Here is a 25,673-nt window from a genome sequence, read left to right on the forward strand (position 1 = left end):
GACCCTGCTTTGATTGTAAGGTCAGAAGTGGGGATGTTTGCTTATGATTCTACAATGTCCAACATTACAAGGCATAAATCAGGAGTATGATGAAATATTTTTCACTTGCCTGGAGGCAGCACTCAGGAAGCTTGTTACCGTCCAAGAGAAAGCAGCCGTTTTGACTGGCATCACATTTATAAGTACTCATTCTGTCCAGCACTGATGCTCAGTAGCAAGTGCATAAAAGATGCACTGAATATGTTGCTAAGGCTCTTGAGATAGCACCTTCCAAACCCAGAGCAATGGCATGCAAATACATGGGTACACCACCACCTGCAAGTTCCCCTCCATGCCATGAACCATCCTGACTTGGAAATATATTACCAAACTTCAGTGCTGATGGTTCAAGATCCTGAAACTCCCTTTCAAGTTGCATTTTAGGGATACTGATGTCAAGGGAAAGACATTATATGCTGTTCCAGTGAGTGATGCCCTCATTGCATGCCTGAACAATAAAATAAAAATGTTTGTGGTTTTCACAGGGACTGTTTTGAAGTCTTTTCCCTAACCAGTTCGTTTACTGGACATATTCAAATTCACAGGTATTTCATCCAACTTGTTGGTTTGATTTAATGGGTACTCTTTTATTTTTCAAGGTTGCTCATTTTCAAGATCATTCATTATGATCATGGCTGATCACCCATCTCAGTCCTGTGTTCCTGTTTTCTCCCCATCTTTCTAACCCTAAGAACTTGAAAGTCTTCAATGTTTTGGCCTCATCAACTTCCTGTGACAAAGAATTTCACAAGCTCACCACTCTCTGGGTGAAGACATTTATTCTCATCTCTATCAAAAAGGTCTCCTCCTTATTCTTTAAACTGTGGCCCCTGGTTCTGGGCTCCCTGATCTTTCCTGAGAACATCTTTCCTGAATCTCCCCTATCTAATCTTGCTAAAATTGTATCGGTCTCTTCAAGATACTCCTGCATTGTTCTTTACTTCAGTGACTATAGTCATAATTGATCCAGTCTCTTTCCATACATCAGTCTCACCATCCCAGGAATAATTCTGGGGAACCTTCTTTGCACTCAGTAGCCAGAGTATCCTTCCTCCGATAAGGAGACCAAAACTGCACACACTACCCCAAATATGGTCTTACCAATGCCCTGTACAGTTGCAGCAAGACATCCCTGCTCCTGTACCATTACCTGCCTTCATTATTTGTTGCATCTGCATGCTTACTTTCGTGATGGTACCCAAGTCTTATTGCACCATCCACATCTCTAATTTATTGCCATTCAGATAATAAATCTGATGATAAATAGCTGGAAACTGGAAATTTGACATCATTCTGGTAGTCGACAGGTGATCATGATGTGCTATGACTGTGAGATAATATTGTTCCATAATCTGAAATTGTTTCTGGACGATGGTTTGATTTGACCCAACTGCATTGCATTTCTGGTGACTGCGAAACCACCTGACAATTTTCAAAGATTGTTCTGATATATGCTTCTCAAGATCAGGCCAGTGTCTGTCCTCAGTGGCATATTTGGTCTTAACGTCTTCTTCAGGGTGGATTTTCCCTCTTGCCATTCTCTCACCAGTCTTTCACTCACACTAAAGTCTTTCGTTCCAGCACAGTTTTTTGATGAGTTAGCAAATGTTTTATTTTTGAAACTGCTTTGTTTTGTTGGAAAACACATTCCTATCCATCTGCTCTGTCTTAAGTTGATTCTGACTTAAGCTCACCCACACTTGCAACATAGTGTTTATTACCTGCTTGACCCCTTAATCCAAATCATAAGGTTACTGAAACACACATTTGTAGGATGTAAAAGCTGAGTAGTGCAAGTTTAATTTGACATTCCTGACTAGGGGAGAATGGTCAACCTTTATGCAAAAGCACTTTTCTTGGGGCGATATATAAAGTTATCTATATAGGTTGATTTATCTTCCATGATCTACAGTTTGCAAATCACAGTAAGTTGAGAGAACTGTTACATCAACAGCTGCATCTTTTTCCCCTGTGATCTTCACTCTGTCTTCCCTCACACGATAGCTCACCTATGCATTGCTGTTTGGCAGTCCTCGACCTCAAATAGATGTACAGCAGACAGCAGTCACCGCCTGCCCAGTGGGGCTGCTGAGCATTGAAGAGCTATTGGGCTCCAGATCCTGGGGAAGACCGCAGCTGCCCAATTATGTGTCTGATAGGTCTTTCCCTGAAAGAGATCATTTGTTGCTCTTGCTGGACTTCCAACTGGTGGCCAACACCTGTGTCATCTTCATTAAATACCACTTATATCTAATGTGGGCTGCCACATCTCATGAAGGATATCAAGAGATAATACGAATGAGATTTAACAAAATGGCGTGAGGGTAAGGGACCTTAGTTATGTGAAAATAATAGAGATGGAGTTGTTGGTCTTGGAGAGAAAGAGCAATGTGATTGAGACCTTCAAAGGGATTTGATAGAGTAACTCATGACAATCCTTTTCTACTTGAATAAAGGTTAATAAACAGCACAGAAATTTAGATTGTTTGAAAAGGAACAGGGGAAATATTTTTATTTTGTTGAATTTGTATTTATCTGGAATGCAAGAATTGTGCAAGTTTCAATAGTAAGTTTCAAAAGGAAATTCTACATGAAGGGAAGAATTTGCAAGGCTTTGGATTAACAGTCAGGAATTGGGACAATTGGACAGCATATTTCTTTCTGATACTGTTCCTGACCTGTTTAAATTGACATAGTTTTTATATTGTCTTCCCTCATGCATCACGTCACACTCCCCTACATTAAATTTGATCTGCAATGTGTTCTCTGATTTCTAAGTCTGTCAGTATTGTTGTTAAGTCTACATCTGTCATCTGCATCTCACTGTTTATTGTCTTAACTTTCCTTCTCCACTATTCAAAATCGACATCTATGTTGTTAATAGACTTGACCCAGAGGTTCACTTATGTTTACATTTACATTACAAAACTTGTAATTTGTTGAAATTGAGGAGTGTTTTGATCTTAACAGCGAATTCCTACAAGTAGGTTGTAGCATTTAGTCCATTTCTTTTTCTGTGAAGATTTCCTATAAATGCTGTGGGCTACCAAAGAGTTAAGAGGCATATTGAAAAGAACTGATATTGCCTCTGAAATAACCAATTTGTCTCACCGCATTTAAGCCCTTCTCAGCCACAAACTTCAGTGAAAAGCTCAAAGTCTTCAGTCTGTTCTGCTTGGCTGAATATGACCCTTATGCAGTAATGACCTACAGACCTCCATGCAGCCCCAAAATAAACGTGATTTAATGTGCACACGCAGCTGCTGAGAGATTGTAAAAGATTACCATCTATCACAACGAAACTAGGCATTGTAAGCAGGTCAAACATCACATCGGCAAACAGTCTGATTTGTAATCTCTTGAAGTCTGGCAGGAATTTCAAACTCAAAACTGGCAAAGCAGCCTGCTATGTTGAACTAAATGATGAAGCTTAAGGGTATCGAATCAAGTCACCTATGTGCAGGTTGAGGTTTGCCGATTCAGTTCTTAGAGCCATTTCAGGAAGTGCTGTCAAGTGAATTTTCTTATTATCATTAACACTTTCTGTTGGACTTAGGAACTGAGAAACATGAGAGTTTGCCGGAAATTGTGCAGTGTGAATTAGGATTTGTTTGAGTGCAGGTTTCTTTGTAATGCACAAGGAAGAGAAGACTCTGTTTTTGATTATGTGTTTCTTTCTTGTTAATTGTGCTGAAGTATATAATTCAAATATTGTATTAACTGTATGATGATCCACAAGGGTCATAATCTAAAATGAATGCAGATTTGCTTAGAGAGCTGCTCTTTTGTTGGAATTGAGATCAGTGGGATTGAATTATGTAGGGGAGAGAATTTATTGAGATAACATGGCAGAGGTTTGTCCATGTTTGATGTGGATCAAATTTCCAGCAGATCCTTTTTGGAATGAGTGTATTTTAGTTTTGATTGTTTTATATTTTTTGAGAATATCTAATTATGTATTCCAAATTTTTATTTTCAAGGATTTGTTCATAATAAAATTTTAACTTTGCATTGAAATGGTTCCTATTACACAGCAAAACCAAAGTTTTCATATTAACATTGAGTATGGTAAGAGTTTTTGTGAAGAACCAAGTCTTTTCATGACTGGAGTTTAACAGCATCAAGAATTGCCTGGTGATAGCTCATGTCTCTTAGATGCTTTTTAACTCTTCCTGAGGTGTCAGTGTTTTGCGAATATACATGTATTACAATAATGTGTGTTCATGGCACTCCACGGAGTGAGAAATTAATGTTTGAGCCAACTGGTGTAAACACCTTCCACCAGTTACCAGTGTCTGTGACGGTTAGGTAGTGAGGACAAAAGAAATTAGGTACATGGCCCCTGATGCAGCCAGAGTCTGGCAATTTTGTCTTTCAGAACTCAACCAGATCAGAGGTTAAAGCAGTTCATCAGTTGGTATGGTGTTTAGCATTTGTTATTGTCAGTTAAAATTTGACACCTCGTGTCGGTGCTGAGAACTTTACAGGACAGTAGCCACCCATTTGTGTACCACTATGCTGTCCTCCCACCTGCCAATTTCTGTTGCGTCTGGTCTGCTGTAAGGCAGAACAGGACTAAGGATTATACAGTCTTAGATATACAGCATAGAAACAGACCCTTTGGCCCAACTTGTCTAGGTTTCCGAAACTTAACTAGTCCTATTCGCCTGCATTTGGCCTATATCCCTCTAAACTCTTCCTCCCTATGTACCTGTCCAAATGTCGTTTAAATGTTGTATTGTTCTTGCCTCTACAATTCCCTCTGGCAGCTCATTCCATAAATGCACCACCCTCTGGGTGAAAAAGCTGCCCCTCAGGTCCCTTTTAAATCTTTAGCCTTAAACCTGTGCCCTCTAGTTTTGGATTCCCCTGCCCTGGGGAGAAAACCTGACGACTTTATAAACCTCTATAAGGTCACACTTCAATGAAAAATGTCCCAGCCTATCCAACCTCTCCTTTATATCTCAAACATTCCAGCTTCAGTAACAACCTTGTAAATCTTTTTTGCGCCCTGTCGAGTTTAATAACATGTTTCCTTATAGTAGGAAGACCAGAATTATATGGAGTACTCCAAATGTGGCCATACCGATATCTTGTACAGCTGTAATGTGGTGTCCCAACTCCTGTATTCAGTGCTCTGACAGATGAAGGCAAACATGCCAAATGCCTTCTTCACCAACCTGTCTACCTGAGATGCCACTTTCAAGGAATTACATAACTGCACCCCTTCGTTTTCCTGTTGGGCAACACTTGCCAGGGCCCTACCATTAACTGTGTAAGCCCTGCACTGGTTTGTCTTACCAAAATGCACTTCCTCGCATTTATCTCAATAAAGCTCCATCTGTCATTCCTCGGCCCCCTGGCTCAATTGATCAAAATCCCGTTGTACTCTTGAATAACCTTCCTTTACAGAGGACTCGGAAATTTTGACTGAAAGATATGACTCTGTAGAGTTCGAAAGACTGAGATTGTTGCCTTAGTTGTATTCAGACAAAATCACTGTCAAATTTATTGTGATAAGTCCCATTCAGTATTTTTGTGCTTTTATTTTGTATAACTGGTTATCTAGACCATTTTCAGATTGAATCATGTATAGATTAGTATCAGGTGCAAGTCAAAACCAGTTGAAAGAGGCATATTTCTCTGTATTAATAGTGTCATTAACCAATTAGGGTATTGCCAGTAATTCCAGAAAAACCTTAAACAAATGATATTACCAGCAATCCATTACATTTCTCTTAGGATATATCTGTGGAATAAAACAGGGAGAGATTTGTACTTTGAACATTGGACAAACAGGGAGAAAACTAGTCACCAGGATACATGAACACCAACTAGCCACAAAAAGACATGACCCTCTCTCACTAGTAGCCTTACATATGGATGAGGAAGGACACCACTTTGACTGGGACAACACATCCGTCCTAGAACAAGCCAAACAAAGACACGCACGAGAATTCCTAGAAGCATGGCATTCCAACCAGAACTCTATCAACAAACACATTGACTTGGACCCCATCTACCATCCCCTGAAAAAAGGAACAGCAAGTGACATCACCACAGGAAATAGCATCACCACAGGAAATGACATCACCAACCCAAATATATAAATAGAAAGCAGGAATTTTCAGCAGTGTTTCGCATGAGGCCCACTGAAGATGTTACCTCGTAACGTGATGAAACGTCTGGAAATGAACCTTTCAGCTCAGTGAGCAAACCTACATCCAAATTCTGGTCCTGTTTATGCTTATTTGTGGAAGACCTTATGTATATTTTCTGAAAACAAATCCAAGATCCACCTTGTTCATGAGGTCTAAATACCTTCAAAAACCTGCTGTGACACATTTTGTTGTAATGTACTTCAAATTATGTTATCTGTTATTTTGGAGGTAAGAATGTGTTATATGCAAATCTAGCCAGTTGGTTTCACTACTTCTAAATACAAATACAATCCAACCTGATTTCAAACCTAGTCCTTAATGCAAACTTAAGGCTGAGAAAGTACACTGACTTACTTTGTAAAAACTTTTTGTCATTTTATGAAGCATAGTGCAACAAATCTGAATGCCAGTATTTTTGTTAAAAAGTTATTAAATTGCAGCTGCATTATTGTTTGATGTGGTTCGATACAAGGTATTTGTCTTAGTTGGTCAATGAAGATGAACTCACTGCCAACGTTGTCTCATTTGGTAGTTTCTTCCTTGGAATTGTGTGGCTTCTATTTGATGGTCTCCAAATGAGTTCCAACTGAGATTTGCCATGATAAATGGATGTTGCTTTGATTGGAAAAGCTTGGAAGTAGTTTCCTTTTGTAGTCTGTAGTCTGAATTTTTGCTCCCATATTGGAAGTGCAGAGTCAGGACATTTCCCTGCTCGTGTCTTTCTGTTAACTCCCTCACATTCCATAGGCTTCAATTATACTAACTCATGCCACACAATGCACATTACCAATACCACCTCCTCCTCCCATCTCCCCCCATCCCCCACAACCACCACCACCACCACCAAAACACCACCTCCACTCCTGGTCCTTCCATGCTAACCTATGCCCCAGTCTCTCCTTCATGACCCTTTATGGTAATTGTGCCAATTCATCCCAACGTATTCTCCTGTTCACCATCCTTTGTCTTTATGTACACAGTGACAGTTGTATCACTCTCCACCATTGGTAGAGGTAAGGACCCATGATGAGGTAAAATAAAATTGTCAGTTGAATAATTAATTTTTTTAAAATAAACTTTTCTGAGTGCATTTAAGTGTGATATTCCCACAAATAACAAAATGGACTGATAAAGAAAATAAAACACAAATTTTGGAGTGTGAGGTAATCCAGTTGAGAGGAAAGCTAAGGAATTGAAGTAACAATCAAATGAAATATACAATATATTAAAACAGCATAGGTAAACTTAACATGACCAAGATACCAGAGGAAGGGATATGTCAATCAGAATTTTTCATACCAGGAGTGGGACGTTTTTGAAATGCTGTTCCAGTTAAGAAAGTAAAGACTAAAACCTTAGACTCATCCCAGAGTCAATTACAGCGTGTGCATGTCTAAAAATAATTATGGACTGATTCCTTTCCATGCTTGGGTTGTGATCCAGTCAGAATGCTTGTTAGTTTCAATGGAACCTTTTTAAAATACGTAATGTTTAAATTTAAAATTTTTTGCATCACTTGCAGAATTAGTATTGTAACATTGGTACCTTGACTGCACTTCGCTGGGTTAAGACAATGTGTAAAAGGCTGAAGCCTCTCACAACAAGGTTGCTTGTAATTTGTATTTTCGAAATGTGAGTGATAATGACTTTTAGTGATAATGACTTTGCTACTTTTAGCTGTTGTCTTTAGATTGAAATAGTTAGACAACTTGAACAACTTCAGGTATTGTGCTGTTGGTGCTCCCACAATGGAGTTAAGTAGAGAATTTAGCAACTTAGTGATGACAATAAATAAGAATATAGATCTGAGTCTGAATGGTTAGTGCCTTACAGCAAAGCTTGAAGATGCTATTCCCATATCGTTACTCATTTTCCCTGTTAGTGATGTGTTCTGTTGAATTCTGCCGTGTTGATGTCCATGAGATGCTTGGCATACCTCAGGTTGCAAAACCTTTCCTCTCATGAAGAAAAATAATTTAACCCTTCCAAAGTTCTGTTTACTTTTTCAGGTCAGCATAGACCAGTAATGAGAAAATCTTGATGAAACTCCAAACAGTGTGGACAGTGCCAAAGACATGTTTAACATTCCTCTCACCAAATACCTCATCTTTGACACGACTATTTATTATCCATCCATTTTGTTAGTACAATTTTAGACAAGCTCCTCTCATATTTACTTGTACTTGTTATCACTACTCCAGTGATGGTTTAATTTTCTCTTCGATCTTTACAAGGCCTCTTGGTCAAAGTTAACAATTTTGGAGATAATTTGTCTGCAACATTTCATGCTCAAATTAATGCCATTGGTCTGAAATAAGGCATAGAGGGTCCAGGATAATCAAATTAATTTAGACTACTACAGCAATCATGCAATTGAATGCAGTGAAAAATTTAACTCTAATCTATATTACAATAATCATGACAAACTAGAGTTAACAAATCTAGCTTTGTTCATGTAAATAAGCAATTTGTTTCAGTAATTAATAGGAGTTGTACTTTAGAAAAACATTAAAAGCAATGGCATCAGTAGCAATAGATATAGCATGCATATAGATATCAACAGATGTTGAAAAGATCCAGCTGAGTTAAACATGGGTGAAATGCCAGAGAACTGGAGGGTTGCTAATGTTGTCCCCCTGTACAGGAAGGGTAGTAGGGATATTCCAGGTAACTACAGACCAGTGAGCCTGACGTCAGAGGTGGAAAAGTTACTGGAGAAGATACTGAAGGATAAAATCTATTTATATTTGGAAAAGAATGGGCTTATCAGTGATAGGTAATGTGGTTTTGTACGAGGCAGGTCGTGCCTTACCAACTTAATAGATTTCTTTAAGGAAGTGATCAAGTTGATAGATGAAGGAAGGGCTGTAGATATCATATACATGGATTTTAGTAAAGCATTTAATAAGGTTCCCCATGGTAAACTGAAGTCACATGGTGTGCAGGGTGTTCTAGCTAGGTGGATAAAGAACTGGTTGAGTAACAGGAGACAGAGTAGTTGTTGAAGGGAGTTTCTTGAAATGGAGGAAGGTGACCAGTGGTGTTCCACTGGAGTCAGTGTTGGGGCCCCTGTTGTTTGTGATATCCATAAATGATCTGAAAGAGGGCATTGTTGGTCTGATAAGTAAGTTTGCAGATGACACGAAGATTGATGGAGTAGCAGAAAGCATAGGGGACTGTCAAAGAATACAGGAGAATTTCGATAGGCTGGAGAGTTGGGCGGCAAAGTAGCAGATGGAGTTCAATTTGGGCAAATGTGAGGTGATGCATTTTGGGAAGTCTAATTCTAGAGTGAACTATACTGTAAACGGCAGAGTCTTGGGAAAAGTTGATGAGCAGAGAGGTCTGGGAGTTCAGGTCCATTGTACCCTGAAGATGGCTGCACAGGTGGATAGAGTGGTCAAGAAGGCATATGGTATGCTCGCCTTCATTGGATGGGGTATTGAATATAAAAGCTGGCAAGCCATGTTAAAATTGGACAGGACTTTGGTTCGGACGGTTTGGAGAGGGTGCAGAGAAGGTGTACAGGGATGTTGCCTGGTATGGAATGTGCTAGCTATAAAGAGAGGTTGAGTAGGTTAGGATTGTTTTGATTAGAAGAAAGGAGATTGGGGGGGGACCTGATTGAGGTCTACAAAATCATGAAGGGTATAGACAGGTTGGATAGAGATAAGCTTTTTCCCTGGGTAAGGGAATCAATAACAAGAGGTCTGGGCTGTAAATTTTCTTTATTGTTTGTTCTACAAGAAACATTAATGTGATGCTCAACTGCTCAATATAAATGCCATGACACAAACTGCCAAAAATTAGTTCCAAAGAGTTTAAATACCCTTGAAGATTAGTCTTGCATCAGCAAAAATAGATTTGTTGGGGCCTAAGAGCTTGATCTGGAACTGACACAATCTTTCTACAGCCAGCTGTGGTTCCATGAAGTTACCAATCATTCTCCAGTACCAGTTCTAAACTCTACACATGTATATACCAGATTCTATGATAATCATTGTAAAAGTAGCAACTTTTGAAGGTTCAAGTGCCAGTTCATAGCAATGGGGTAGCTGGCAAAGAGATAGCTGTCAAGCCCAACCTGAAAGTCTTTATCCATCACTGCTACCATCTTTATAATTGTGGAAACTGCACCAATGAATCAGCTGTTTCTGTTTTGGACTCATGAGAAGTTATTGCTAGGATCATACTGTTGATGTTCACTTTTTTTTAATATTTCTGTACTATCTGGCACATGTTAATAAGAGAGCATTCTATCGCTTAGTATTAGATCTATGTAGTAGAGAGCTGTAGAACTGACTGTGACTCAATTGAACAAAGACATCAGATACGCTTTTGTGGATGGAACTAATTTTGCAACAGAAATGTTCAGATATCCTAAAAAAAGTAGGATTTTCTTTAATGCTGCAACTTTTGAGAATTCGATTAAATAAACTTTGTTTTAACAAACTTCTATCCTGAATCCACGATTAAGAAGTTAAAGGGATAAATACAACTCTTGTTTTATTTCACAATTTCAATGTTTAATCATTTACTTGACTGAACTTGTATTAATTGTCTGTTTTGTAGGTATTAGCAACACTGAATCACGCCAACCAGGCAAGGCACCAAATTTCAGTGTCAATTGGGTTGTGGATGACTCAGGCCTGGAAGTTATTAATGCCATGACAGGGAAAGATGATATGGGACGCCCTTCTCGACTTTGTAAACATGTTCTGCATAGTCGTTGGTTACGCCTGCATGGAAAGGTAAAATTGTCTCGTAATTTCCTCACCCTCTTTCCCACCCCCACCCTTTTTTAAAAATATGCTCTTAATTCCATTTTTTTAATTTTAAATTTCAGCAAAGCATGCAAAGTTTTTCCTTATAAATAGTCAGTGCTCTATATTGTAAAGCTAATTTCATGTTATCCTGTTCAGTACTCTATGCCCAGATACACGATAATGTTCTTTCATGCTACAACAATGAATCACCATGAGTAAGATTCAGAGTAAAACTTCACCAACATTGTGCCAAATAAACAGAACATTTACCACATTGTCCACCATAAACACGATTTGAGAAAGACTGCAAAACATAGTCCTGTAATTTCTTGTGCACAAAAAAGTTTTATTACAACTGGCTCAGTTCAATTACTTAGAATCCTTAAAGTGAACAAAATGAAACTGATGCAATCTAATCAGTTCTATATTTTAAACTTATGACTGACTATTGTTGTATTTTTACTACACCTTTTTCCTTTTGGCTGTTGGTTCCTTCTGAGATGACTTCGCTTGAGACTATATTTACTTAGCTGTGGTATTGGTGTCATCTGTTCAGTGGTTTTCGCAACAAATTTATGTAGCTGACTCCCAACTGTAAAATACCATAAAATGGAGTATCAGCCAACCTTTTGAATTAAAATGGTGCAAGGCTGTGAGGGACATTGATAGAGTAGATTGGGAGAAACTGTTTCCATTGACATGGGGCTTAAAAGCCAGAGACAGAATCAAGATCACTGGTGCAGGTACTGGCTGGAGTTCAGGAGAGATTCTTTCATGCAACAAGGTACAAAGTGAAGAATGTCCTACTTAAAATAATGCAAAGACAGGTTTAATAATGAAGGGAATGTATATATGAAAGGTTTTTGCTGAAATACCACAGTAACTCATAGATAAGCAAGTTTTGGGGAATGAGATCACTCCTTCAGTTTTCTCTATCAGCACAGCAGTAGTGCCACATGTCACAATGCTGATTATCCCTACTATAATGTAAGGTGTAGGGATCTAATATAATCGAAACACAAAACCCAATATTAATTTGATCATTTGAGACTGTAGCCAATAAGGCAACGGGAGACAGTCTAGTGTAGTAACTCAGGAAATTTTAGTTGGGTTTAAAATAATATCTATTAAAGCAGGGGGCTATCTGTGTGTGGAACTACAGAAGATGGATGACATACTGAACAAGTATTTGTGTCAGTATTTACTGTGGAGAAGGAATTGGAAGCTAGAGAACAGGGGGAAATAAATTGTGATATCTTGAAAAGTGTCTATATTACTGAAGATAAGGTGCTGGATGTCTTAAAATGCATTGTGAGGATGCTGCTCCTTTAACAAGGTTATGTTGTCCTTGTTTTTTTTTCCCAGAGAGGTTGTAAAAGACACAGACTCCAAAAAGTCTAAGTTGAAGGATTTTAGGGCCAGTTTGATTATAGTTAACAGATTTTGCCTCAGGCAACAGGCTTTTAAGTTTTTGAAAACTTGCAGAGTGGTCAGTTCTCCCAGCTCAGCTTTTTCTGGTTTGGTTTGGTTTGGTTTTTAGTAGTAGTGTTCTGAAGCTCCTGGACCCAAAGAAGCAGATCCAGGCTGGTACTCTCTCTCTGACTTCTCTCCTGTAAGACCCTGTGTTTGATTTTACCTTTTGTGCCAAGGGTGTTTACGGATATTGTTGCAAGTATTGGGAACAGCATCAGTAGGTTGGGATAATCTGTTGGGTTTTCGGATAAGTTAAATTATTCTGTATTCGGTTCTCTTTTGCTTGTGTTTCATTCGTTAATCTTGTAAATAAATTGTATTTTGTTTGAAACTAAATGGTTTGACCAGCGACATTTCTCCTGGAATATCCACTGTACACCTGCTTAAGACAGCTAGCAAAGTTTGGGTCTGGGCTACCTTCTTGAAATGTTTTGAGGGGTCTGGCCTGGTCCATAACATGCAAAAAGATGGATAAATCCCTGGGACCTGATCAGGTGTACCCAAGAACTCTGTGGGAAGCTATGGAAGAGATCGCTAGGCCCCTTGCTGAGATATTTGTATCTCAATAGCCACAGGTGAGGTGCTGGAAGACTGGAGATTGGCAAATGTAGTGCCGTTATTTAAGAAAGGTGGTTGGGTAAAGCCAGGGAATTGTAATCTGGTGAGCCTGACATCCGGGGTGGACAAGTTGTTGGAGAGAATTCTGAAAGACAGGATTTACATGCATTTGGAAAGGCAAGGATTGATTAGGGAGAGTCAGCATGGCTTTGTATGTGGGAAATCATGTCTCAACAACTTGATTGAGTTTTTTTGAAGACATGACAAAGAAAATTGATGAAGGCAGGGCAGCAGACATTGTCTATATGGACTTCAGTAAGGCGTTCAACATGGTAGATTGGTTAGCAAGGTTAGATCACATGGAATCCAAGAGGAGCTATCCAATTGGATATAAAATTAGCTTAAAGGTAGGAGACAAAGGGTGATAGTGGAGGATTGCTTTTTGGACTGGAGGCTGGGTCTGCTGGTTTTCATCGTTTATATGAATTATTTGTATGTGCATATAAGAGGTATGATTATTAAGTTTGCAAAAGACGCCAGAATTGGAGGTATGGACATTGAAGAAAGTTGTCACGGAGTACAATGGGGCCTTGATCAGTTGGGTCAGTGGGCCAAGGAGTGGCAGATGGAGTTTAATTTAGATAAATGGGAGGTGCTGCATTTTGGTAAGGTAATTCAGGGCAGAACTGGGAGTTAATGGGAGAGCCCTGAGGAGTAATGCCAAACAAAGGTTTCTAGGGGTGCAGGAAAGTGTAGTCTCAGGTAAACAGGGTGCTGAAGGCAACATTTGGCATGCTTGCCTTCATTGATCAGTGCATTGAGTAAAGGGATTGCGATGTCATGTTGCGGCTGTCCAGGATATTGGTTAAGCCACTTTTAGAATACTGCATTCACTTCTGGTCTATTTGCTACAAGAAAGATGTTGTTAAACTTGAAAGGGTTCAGACCAGGATGTTGCCGGTTTAGATGGTTTGAGTTGTAACAAGAGGCTGAATAGGCTGAGGCTAATTTTTCTGTAGGGTCAGAGGCTGATGGGTAACCTTCCAGAAATTTATAAAATCATGAGGGGGTATAGATAGGGTGAATAGTCTTGGTCTTTTCCCCAGGGTAGGGGAGTCCAAAACTAGAGCATATAGATGTAGGGTAAGAGGGGAATGATTTAAAAGGGATCTGAGGGGCAACATTTTCATGCAGAGGGTGGTGTGTGTATGGAACAAGCTCCCAGAGGAAGTGGTTAAGGCTGGTACAATTACAACATTTGAAAGGCATCTGGATGGGGAAATGAAGAGGAAGGGTTTCGAGGGAAATGGGCCAAATGCTGGCAAATTAGACTAGATTAGTTTCAGCTATCTCGTTGGACTGAAGGGTCTGTTTCCGAGTTGTATAACTCCATGATTTTATGGGTGTACTATGGCTCTTCCCAGTTCAGCTCAGGGTGTGATCGGCACCATGTCTGTCTTAGATGCCTTGAGGGGCCCTTTCCTTTTGATTAGAGCCAGAACAATTTCAAATTTCTTGCATTCCTTGGTCAGCAAAAGCAGGGTTGATCAATTACACCATTGCATTTTAATTGGCTAGGCTCGATGAGCTTATTGCTAATTGGCTTAATGGATGCAGATTAATTTCTAATTGGCTCTTAAGGGTGATAGATGTTCACTGTCACCTCCCACTATCTCCTGATTTTTGTTTCATTAGGCTGTCAATTATCCTCTTAAATTTTGTAATTGTCACTTTATGACGTTAAATTAAGAGGATAGTTTGAAAACTTTTTAATTCTGTTTAAAAAAAGAGGCATTTGCAGTCAGGACTTAGATTGATATCCTTGAGCTTGTGTCTCAATCGTCGCTTAATTGGTGAAGTTCCCATTAAATCTGGCACTTAGTTATCACTGATCATTTGCTTTATCCTGAATTTGGTTCTGCTGTTTGAATACTTGGAAACAGTTTTGTTACCCTGTATACTCTAACAGCAAAACTGATACCAAAAATAAAGATCTTTGTTCTTTCCAGTCTAAAGGATTACACAACTGCAACCTTGAAAACACTATGAAAATATTAACTCTATTACAAAAGTTATATATAGTCAATTGCTATACTACAAATGCACCAATACCAGGGAACAGCTGTGATCACAAGATCCTGATAAGGGCTGACAAGTCAGGGCAATGCTATATTTGTCGTCTTAAGCTTTGGATGTCGAAGCAGAGCCCCTTTAATGTTATAGCTATAATTTAAAACAGTTTATTTTCTTCATTCTATTTGCATTCCTATAGTGCATTTCTTTGTCAAAGCTAAGCAGAGTCCCATGATGTCAAAGTCTGAAGATCTGCATTGGTTACATTTAAACAGAATAAAATATTGATCATTGAATATACTTTAACTTAGTTTTTGACAAAGGTAATCATGAAATGTTAGTTCTCCTAATGATCCTACAGTGAAAATGAGACTTTGTCTTCATAAGATTGTATGGTGGTTACTCCTATTGTTGAACAGATATATTTGCAGCTACTGGAATGCAGCTACTGGAAGTCTGGAGCATGTTGTTTTATCATGGTGTTTCCCCTGCCATCTGAAGGTAGTACATCAGCATAATAGAGGGTGGGCAATAGACCGTGATTTGGGATATGGAGTGCATGAAACTGTGGTGTACCACAGTTATCAGTGCTGAGGCTGCAAATATTTCCAAAATTAGTTAATGACTTAGATGAGAAAAGTTTGCGATGACACGAAATATGTTGGGAAGGCAAGAGGTGAGGATGATTGAAAGAGTCTGCAGAGGGATATAGACATATTGAGCGAGTGGGCAGAAAACTTGCCAGATAGAACGTGATGTGAAAAAATCTGAGATTTACACTTTGGCAGGAAGAACGTAGGAGCTGAGTATTATTTAAATGGAGAAAGACTACAGAAAACTAGAGCATAGACAGATTTAGGAATCGCCATCCATAAATCACTAAAAGCTAATATCCAAGTTCAGCAGGTTAAAGGGAAGAGAAAAGAGAAGTTGGCTTCTATTTCAAAGGAAATTGAGTTAAAAACAGAGGGGTCTTGCTAAAACAATACAAAACACTGGTCAGATCATAGCTGGACAGTTCTGGCCCCCTTCTCTGAGGAAAGATATACTCGCATTGAAGGCAGTCTAGAGAAAGTTCACTAGGCTGATACCAGATATAGAGGGACTGTGTTATGAAGAGAGGTTGAGGCTGGGCCTGTCCTCAATAGAGTTTAGAAAAATGACTGGACGCCTTATTTGAAACTTAGAAGATTCTTTAGCACAATAGATGTGGAGAGATTGTTTCCTCTTGTAGGAAACTGCATCATCATCGAATAAAGGGTTGCTGATTTAAGATAGAGATGCAAAGTTTCATCTCTCAGAGGATCCTACATCTGTGAAATGGATTACTGCAGAGGGCTTTAAGATTACATCTTTAAGGCTGAGATGGATTTTTAATCAGAAAGGGAATCAAGGGTATCGGGGAAAGGCAGGAAAGTAGAGTTGCAGATTGAGATCTCAGTGAATTGCAGGATAGACAGTGGGCTGAATGGCGTCATTCTGCTCCTTCTGGTCTGACACAGATGGCATGCTGGTTATGCTACTTCTGAAGCTGTTCAGCTGGAGTCACAAGGAAAGCAAACTCTGGTGAGATCGTAAGTAACCTTTACTGAAAGACATTTGTGCACATTTTAAGATAATCTGTTAGTTTCAAAGTCTGTTTGATTTTGGTTATATCAAATAATGATAGCCAAATGAAAACAAATGCTCACTTTAATAATAGGCAAGTATAAATGTGAGCTGGTTTTCATCACTGCAACTGTTTTCTACTTGCAGTTGTTTTGTCTAATAACATTGTGTAAAGGAAATTGAATGGAGACATCTGTACTGAATTAAGATGTTTAAAGTTTGTAATTCACAAATCTGTTCTCTCTCTCTCTCTCCTCCCAAACCTCCACATCACCATCGCATTTGTTCTGTACCCGAAGTTGCCCTTCTTAAATCGATCCAAACAAGAGAAGTTCACTTCGTATTATGAAGCAAAACAGGCCGCCACCGAATATCAAACTGCGAAGGAGTCCCTGATCAAAGAGTTCCAAAGGAGTGGATTAGGCATGTGGGTGAAAAAACCCATTGAACAAGATCAATTCAGTCTCTCTGGCTGAGCCCATGTTGGGACTTTTAAGGACGCAAAGCTGCTGGAATTCCATGTGTCAGATGTATTTATTAACTTGTAACTTTAAACTAATTTTTTTTAATTTCCTTTTTTAAATAATAAAACGTGTCCCTTTTCTTGGCTATCAGCTAGGTTTTTAAAATAGCACAAAAAGCAATGTACACAATGCTTGTTTTAATTGGCCTCTTAACCAGAAGATAATGTCAGTAATTGGAGCCATAATTGAATTGTGCATCATTGGCCATATTTATTAACATGTTGATTTAAAATTTAGTATAAATTTCCAAAAGAACAGCTTTGAGTTCTGTTTCTGAAAGTACTATACACCTGTACAGTTGTCCTAACTTTTAATCTTTAGAACTAGTCTTTATAGGGACATGGTTTTACAATTTAGCAGTTCTGGCAGGGAACATGTTGAGAAAGGATCAGCCTGTATTTCAAATTCAGAAGGAAAGGACATGTCCCAGATTCATGGTTCATGCAATACTTTTGATGGACGAAAGATCAATTAGACAACAATATGGGGGAAGTTCTGACCTGTGTGCTTGAATTCCTGTGATCCCCTCATAATTCATGAAGCTCTGTACCATGAGCTTTAAATTATACAGTTTGTCCCTGTATGTGTTCTCAGGACAAACATTTTCCGTTCTGAAAATGGGCAAAACCATTGAGAACTGTGAATTAAAAGATGTCATTGTAACTCTTGTAAAGATCCTGAGAAGGGGAAAACATTTGCAAATTATATTTAGTTACAATTTTGGAAACATGACATACAAGCCCCCGAAGTAATCGGAACCGTTACAGGCAAGTAAATACACATTTATTTAGCAGTTCAGGATCTCCATTTTTTTTTTGACAGCTGCTGTTTGTATTTGCAAAAAGCCTCCAGTGCAGCAATTCAAATGCGGTATGTTTTCTTTGAGATCAGGTCGTAAGCTTAACTTAAAGGCAGACTCCAGTGATATCAACGGTTCTTGTTGGTTTTCATACTTTTCCTTTCAAGGTGAAGCAATTAATTCAGCTGATTAGTGCTGAATCTTCTCCTGTAAATGTCCAGGCAGATTCAGCATTGATCTGTGTCAGTCCTTTCAATAGGTGTGGCTGTAGCATTCCAAGAGTTCAGCTTCACAAATCAAAGCCCAAAAAATATATTTTAAAATGTGATGAAGCATTGCAATACATTTTGGTAAATTTTAAATTGCAGCCCAGCCTAGCCATAAAAGGGATGCTATCTGTCCATATGTGTGCCTGCTGCTTTTCCTTGTTCTTTCTTCATGCACGACTATTGACGTGTTATTTCTTTGTTGTGTAAACTGGAATAGCATATGCTTTGATAAAAATGTTCCTTATATTAAACCTTTGCAACTGAATGAAGGCAGCTGCAAGTGTGAAGGTCACAGTGCAACAGTCAGTTGTGTTCTCTTTACAGGGTTGCCTCATCTGTCACAAATAACAAGACTTGGAAGCTAACAGAGATTGTAACACTTGAAAACTTGAAGTGCAAGTGTGTTAACAGCAATCGTTTGAAACTTCTTAGCTTTTCTTTTAAACTGGTAGCTTACTAATTGTAACCAGTAGTTAAATTGGTTATTTCACATCATGATTCTGGCTTTAAAACCGAAGCAGAAAAGCATGCTGACTTGTGAAGATGGCTTTCACTGTTAAGTGATCAAAACAGGAGATACTTAATCTAGCACCAGATTAGAAGACTGAAATAATGTAGATTTACAGGTCTGAGAGAATTCTTGAGGTTGGGCCAATTACTTATGAGTGCAATTAGTATGGGTGGCTGGTATATTCACTTTTGACAGTACTCACTCAAAGTCAGTGTGCCCTTTAACCTCATTTGTTACTAGTTACATGATCTACTATGTATACATCTGTTTGTATTTTTTCTCCAATCTGAGCCTTTGCTTAAATGAAAGCATAGCTGCTGTCAATGCTGCCATCATGATCATTTTGGAGTGAGCAGAACCAAGTCTGGTCACTCTGGCATAACAAGCGTAAGTTATTCAACCTATTTAAGGTTAGATATTCTGGAACCATTTTATTAGAGACAGGGTTATGCTTTACCATGTCTATTTATAAAATATACATGCACATTAATTCTGTGTTAGTTACTGCTTTGAGAAAACTCTTTGATCGATCAGAATTGTTAATCTTGCGAAACAAAAGTTTAACAGTATCGAGTCAGTTTTTTTTTTGCTTAATTGTATTCTTAAAATGATGAGGGTTACTTTTTAAAATGAATAAGTTATGTGCTTAAGGTTCATCTGTACAGAGTATATTTTTGCATAGCTACTGTTTTTTTTGTAGTTTTTTTATCATGAGAATGTGTGTCCTGAATCCCAGAAAATTGACAGCTTTGCCTAACTTCTTGTGTGGATGTGGTGAGCAAACTTGATATTCCATAATATTCCTGCTATCTCAATAAGCATAACAAAGCCAGTATTGGTAATCGAACAGCAAGATGTTGCACTGTGGGTTCTTACCCCTTTATATGTCTCTACAACTTTTCCTTCTGTTCTTTAGTTCCGAAAAGGCATTTTGGAGGAAGAAGTGCTGCAAGCTAGCAAGTAATAATGCTTTTGGGCATAGAGAATTCAATATGCACCCGACTAATTTTATAGTCCTCAATACACTTGATAGTTTAGATCTTGGACCAAATTTAATTTAATGTTTTAATGAAATTTGAGCTTACATTCTCATTTTCCAAAGCAGACCAACAATTCAGCCTATAGTCAGCTGGTGAATCTGATTCTTTCAGAATCCTTGAGTAGGCTGATGATGATCTCCAAATGAGATCTTTTCATACTCCCTAACCAGCTGGACCAGAGAATGGCAAGTTTGTAGAAGCTAGGATTTGTGTGCCATCTTTGGATACTGTTTGCTATGGGTAAGTGCTCATGGGTAAATGATGGGACCTATTTGAAAGTTTCCTTTTCAGGGCAGCCCAGAAGTTTGAGAATGTCAAATTCATGTTGCTTGACAGTGTGCTATTGGTAGATTTGCATACATTTTTGTCATTCCAAGCACAAAAAAAGGAAAGAATATAGTTGTGATTCCATATTAAGATAGAAAATAAGTAATTACTGCAGAGTTTTAAAATGTCCCAGAATGTTGATTTATATGATGATTAGTTTGATAGATGGTGTAAACAACCATCTAATTTTTTACAAAAAATCAACTGTCAACAGTCAGTTAAATTTCAGGTATCAGAAGTTTTATTGTTATGTTAAAAATAGAGATGGATTTCAAACCCACACTAACTGTTGTTCTATGCATTGTACTGATAATCAGGTTCATATGACTTTACTTGCAGTACTACTTCAGTTCCTTGAGCTTGAAATAGTTTCTGTTGTTTCCGCTTTTTGGAGATTTGGAAGGAGGTAAGGATCCAAAACTAGGGGTTATAAATGGAAGGTAGTCACTAATAAATCCAATAGGATTTACGCAAAGAAGAATGAGAGTGTGAAACTTGATACCACACTGAGTTGTTGAAGTAAATAAGATAAATGCATTTGAGGAGAACCTAGATAAGTCTATAAGGGAGATAGGAATCGAAGGTTATGCTGATGGAATTAGATGAAGTTGTGTGGAGCATAAACCCTGGCTAGCACGTATTTAGCTGAATGACCTGTTTCTGTGATGTAAATTCCATGTAATTTAACGTAATTAACTAGAATATTTATCCCAGTTGTAGAGAACTGTACTGTAATATTGTCTTGCATAATGATAGATCTGATATCCCATGCTGAACTCTGTTGGTATCATCAGTAAAATGCTATGTCACAGTCATCCTGTCCAGACTGAGACACCTCATTGTCAACAATGTAAATTCTGTCTGCACAGTGCAAGTACTGTATATTGTCCAGTACCTTGTGTTGAGACCTTTCCATGTCGTGGGACATAGGAAGGGACTGTATTATTGCCTCTCAAGGGAATCTAGTCATAATGTTCCCTTCTCTACATTCATTTTTGTGACCTTCTTAATTTTATAAGGAATGAATGCTGAAACAAACTTTCATTGTCTTCTGTAATGTAATTTTGTACTCAGCCATTGGAAACACTTCAATGAATACAATATTTATTTAATTCATCTTGTACTTAAATCAGTGCCATCAAGATGTCAAATTTCATAATGGATAATGATATTCCAACATCAAGCAAAAATATAAAATAAAATTTAACACTTAGCTCAAAAGGATTTTTCTTTCAAACGTTGTAAGTGTTCAAGCTGCAGCAAGGTGCAATTGATAACAAGTTGGCTGTTGGATATAATGACTACAGAGATGTTGCTTTTAGTGATTGGTTATTTTGGTTTGTTTATTTTGGATTGGGAAGGATCATGCTTATATTCTCCCTTTTTACACGTTGTATAACATAGTTCGTAGTACTTTTCCAACGTTTATCAGTTCACCAATTTGGCACTTGAATAAACACAAACTTGCAAATTTCTTGACATATTCTGCTGCCAGATATCTACAGTTTTCAATCAGTTGTTCACTAGCAACAGTACAATCAATTATTGGCTAAACCATAAACGTATTGCAATAGCAGTGAAGGTCATCACTAGTGATGAAGAGACAACATTTTTACCCACAGTTAAATTCAGCTACTTTGATAGAATAATCTACCATATGATCAAGTATAACAATGCAAAGGAAAAGTCTGCTGTTATCACGCAAAATTAGGAGATGTTAGTACACTGTAAAGGCAGCAAGCAGGTTGTTTTGGAGACTATGACTTATAACTTAAGTATGATGTTCATAAATAAGCAAACTTTACTAAACGTAGGTAGTATTTTCACTGCTATTAAAAATGTTGAAACAAAAATAATTATCTTTGATCTAATTCCAGAGAAGCATTGCTGATCCATAGAACATTAAATCATTATATAGACCATGTCAAAAAAAACTTTAAATTTTTCTTTTTGAAACTAACTTGGCGTTGAGAAACTTGAAATGACAATAACTAAATTCAGGTGACTTAGTATTCAGTATTTATATTGTGCCTTGTTTTATAAAGCTAGGTACAATATGTATCAACATTAAAATTGTCATTTCTATCAGTATAAACCATTGTATACATTGTGAAGAAACTAAAACAGTGAATCTGGAGTAATTCCTTTCTGATATCGCTGTTGTATACACCGATTACTTAAAATGTCTGTTTATCCATTGGTGCAAAGTTATCTGTGCCAATAGCAAATTTAGTAATCTCCATCCTTCAGAATAAAGACATTAGCATGCCAATAAAGTAACCAACCGTTGGAAATTTTGTTTTCTGTGAGTACGCACTTAAGTGAAATCTTAGAATTTAAAAAAATTCTGGCTGAGGAACTCATTGGCAAAATGATTGCAAGCTGCAGGCATTTGATCAAGAGTATGTCAGTACATGTGACAAATCTTTGAAGGAAGTTTACTATTTTAACCATTGAGTATCTCCTCTGAGTAGCTGATCAATTTCACAGTACCATAAACAACAGGATATAAAGAATATCTATCGTCACATTGGCCTGTTTAACTCCAGAATGGCTGAAGTGTGATCTACAATGATATAATTTTAGCATCCTAGTTAATGACAGTTTTTAATGCAGTCAGCACTAACCTAAGCAATGCTCAACATGGTGTCCGTTCAAGGCATGCTTGGTGATATTTGGGGGAGTTTACAGGTATCTCAGATTAGTTTCTGCCGCTCTGGTTTACCTACCTTGTAGGTATGATTAATTTTAAAGCTTAATTTTTCATTTATAACAGTGCTATACCATATCAAAGTATAGTCAGCAGCCTCTGTTCTTTGTAGCTTTGTATATGTTTAACCAAATGGAAATCTTCCTATTAATGTAATTCTGTGCTCAACTTGTATTGTTCAGCCAAGGTCTTCAACAGTCTCTCAAACATTTATTTGTGTGAGAAAGGTGCAGGGGTAATTAAGACACAAAACTCATTGTAGAAACATTAGATTCATACATTTTAAAAATTTTTAATGTTTACCACACTTTTGAATAACCGCGAAACCAACACATTAACATTAATTTTGAATAATTATATAGAAAACATTTTTGGAGGCTTCTGATTTAATATTTATATTCTACTTTAGGCTCACTAATTAGCAACAACTGAAACGGTGATTGGAATTTAGGCTGGGATTTATTTTTACAGTTTTCTATTTCATTTGATAGAACTTTGACATGTAACCACACACTGAACTTGTAGTGGGCAATATTGACTCAGCGTTCTCCATACAGTATTGAAGCTGAATCATCTGGTGGTAATTTTAGCATAATTAATGTCAGGCGGTACTGAACGTCCAAGCTCACCTGTGAAGTAGGTAAGGGACTGTACTGAGTGCAAGTCACAGGTTTTTTTTTTTGCAGTCGGCAAATAACGTTTTATGTTTGTGTGTCTCTGTGTGCATCTTCTTTCATCCTGTTTCTGTCTGTATTGATTGACGTCTGCCACCTCACTTAACCGACTTAATTAAATAAATCCTTTCTTGCTCCGCAGCCTTATGACTGTGACTAAAGGAGTACAATGCAAAGATTTCTGGAATTTTCATTATTTTGTAAAAAAAAAAAGCACCAACAAAGCCACAAATTGAAATAGCAGTTTGGTTACAAAATTGTTACAATACTTTTATTGTTTTTGAGTTTGGTTTTGTGCTGTAAAGAGCTTAAGTTCTGAGATTAGTAAGTTTTCAACTTTGTTGAATAAGTTTAGGGAAAGAAGAATCTGATGTGCATCTCCATCCTTGCATTTGAGGTATTTTATGAAATGAACAAAATTAAGCAGGCACTTTTAGGGAAATTGAACTGCGCAGCTATATGCATTTTGTGAAGTTCAGAAAGCATACATTGCAACAAATTAACATTGAACTACGTGAACTAACAACATATTGCCTCGGTAATTTATATATAATAATGATCTCTGTCTTTTATGTTTTATCATGAAGCAATTCTGCCTTTTTTTAGCTTTACATTGTTAGTGGGCATCGATAGTGAGACCAAAATCTGTTGCTCCTCTCTGATTGCCTTTAAATAAGTCGTGGTGTGCTGTTACTTTGAACTACTGCAGTTTATGTGGTGTAAGTAGGCCCATAGTGTTATGAGGAAGGAAATTCCAGCATTTTGACCCAGTAGAAGTGAATGAACAATGATTATCATTTCATTTCAAGATTGTGTACAGCTTGGAATAGAACTTTCAGGCGGTGGTGTTTCCATCAGTCTGCTGCCATTCTTCTAGGTGTCAGAGATCTTGAGATTAGGAGGTTCTGTAGAAGGAGTCTAGTGAGTTACCACAGTGCATCTTGTGTATGGTACACTGTTGCCGCTGTTGGTGGGGGGGAGGGGATCTATAGGTTGGTGGATAGGGTGCCAATCAACCAACTTCTCTGTCCTGACTGGTTTGAGTTATTGCGTGTTAGAACTATACTTATCCAGTATTACATCACCTTCCTGATTCCTACTTTGTAAATGGTGGGCAGGTTTGAGGAGTTGGGAGACGAATTACTGACCTTTAAATTCCTAGGTCTCTGACCTGTTCCTGCTAGCACAATAGTTGTATGGCTAAGTCTGGTTTGATTTCTGGTAAACAGTAACCCCAGGTTGGTGGTGTTGGGGGATTCCATTTTGGTCATGGCATTACGTGTAACTAGTGTAACAAGAAATGAAATTCCGTGTTTGAACTGACAAAGGGGAAATTATAATCTCTTTAGGTAGAATGTTTACTTTGTGTATATCTTTTAACAAATTCCTGAAAAGCACCAATACCTTGCCAATTCTTTATATTTCTAGGAGTTACAGTGAAGAGAGAGAGATGGTGGAAGACATTGCTTAGATTAGGGAAACTTGCCAATTGTTTTTTTTAGGAGATTGTTCATCTTAACAGTTCATGGTGACATTCCACTGTGTAATAAACAGTTTGTACTGTAATCACTGCATGAGTACCAGCACTAATACTGTACCACTTCACATTAACAATCCCAGCATGATTCTCTGTTACATGTAGAAATAAAATTGAAAAATAAATTTACATCTGACTTCTAATGTATGTTGTTGGTGTCATTTTTTGGGTGTGTTAAACACGTAACTTGTAGAACATGTTGGTGCATTAATTTTGATTTTTAATGTAATATTGCATGTCTGTGAATCTTGGGTTGGTTTGTTGCAATCTCTGTCTTTGCTTGTCTGTGTGTTTCTGTATTTCTGCATTGTTATGTATATGCTCATGTATAAGAAGACTTGGTTTTATGAATGTAGATATGTTATAACAAATACCTTCCAAAGTTCTCTCGTCCTGAAGGTACCAAGCTCCTAATCAAGATGGTCAATATGTTCTGGTACCTAAATAAATATTCTGCAGATACTGAGTCTCATGAAGCTATTCAACCTCTGGAAACGCCACCACCAATTGTAAGCTCTCTATCTCTGCTCCATTCAATTCACTCAGCTATTTTTAAGAAACTAGCTGGTTGCACTTACTCAGTTCCATGTTGGAGCAGTTTTTT

The 25,673-nt window shown here is 37.8% G+C and overlaps 1 protein-coding gene across 7 annotated transcripts in view; it reads left to right on the top strand.

The window, feature by feature from the left end:
• Positions 1-25,212, top strand: part of LOC122551398 (double-stranded RNA-specific editase 1-like) — a 322,044-nt gene extending 296,832 nt beyond the window's left edge. For all 7 annotated transcript variants that reach the window (XM_043693228.2, XM_043693225.2, XM_043693226.2 and 4 more), the window contains 2 exons: positions 10,773-10,951; positions 16,978-25,212. In XM_043693228.2, the coding sequence (XP_043549163.1) occupies positions 10,773-10,951; positions 16,978-17,154 (356 nt within the window). In that variant the 3' untranslated portion in view covers positions 17,155-25,212. The remainder of the gene's footprint in view (positions 1-10,772; positions 10,952-16,977) is intronic.
• Positions 25,213-25,673: the final 461 nt, after the last annotated feature.

This window comes from Chiloscyllium plagiosum, unplaced genomic scaffold (genome assembly GCF_037043375.1).
Source record: "Chiloscyllium plagiosum isolate Xiang-an unplaced genomic scaffold, Cpla_swu_hap1 HiC_scaffold_7, whole genome shotgun sequence".
NCBI classification, from domain to species: domain Eukaryota; kingdom Metazoa; phylum Chordata; class Chondrichthyes; order Orectolobiformes; family Hemiscylliidae; genus Chiloscyllium; species Chiloscyllium plagiosum.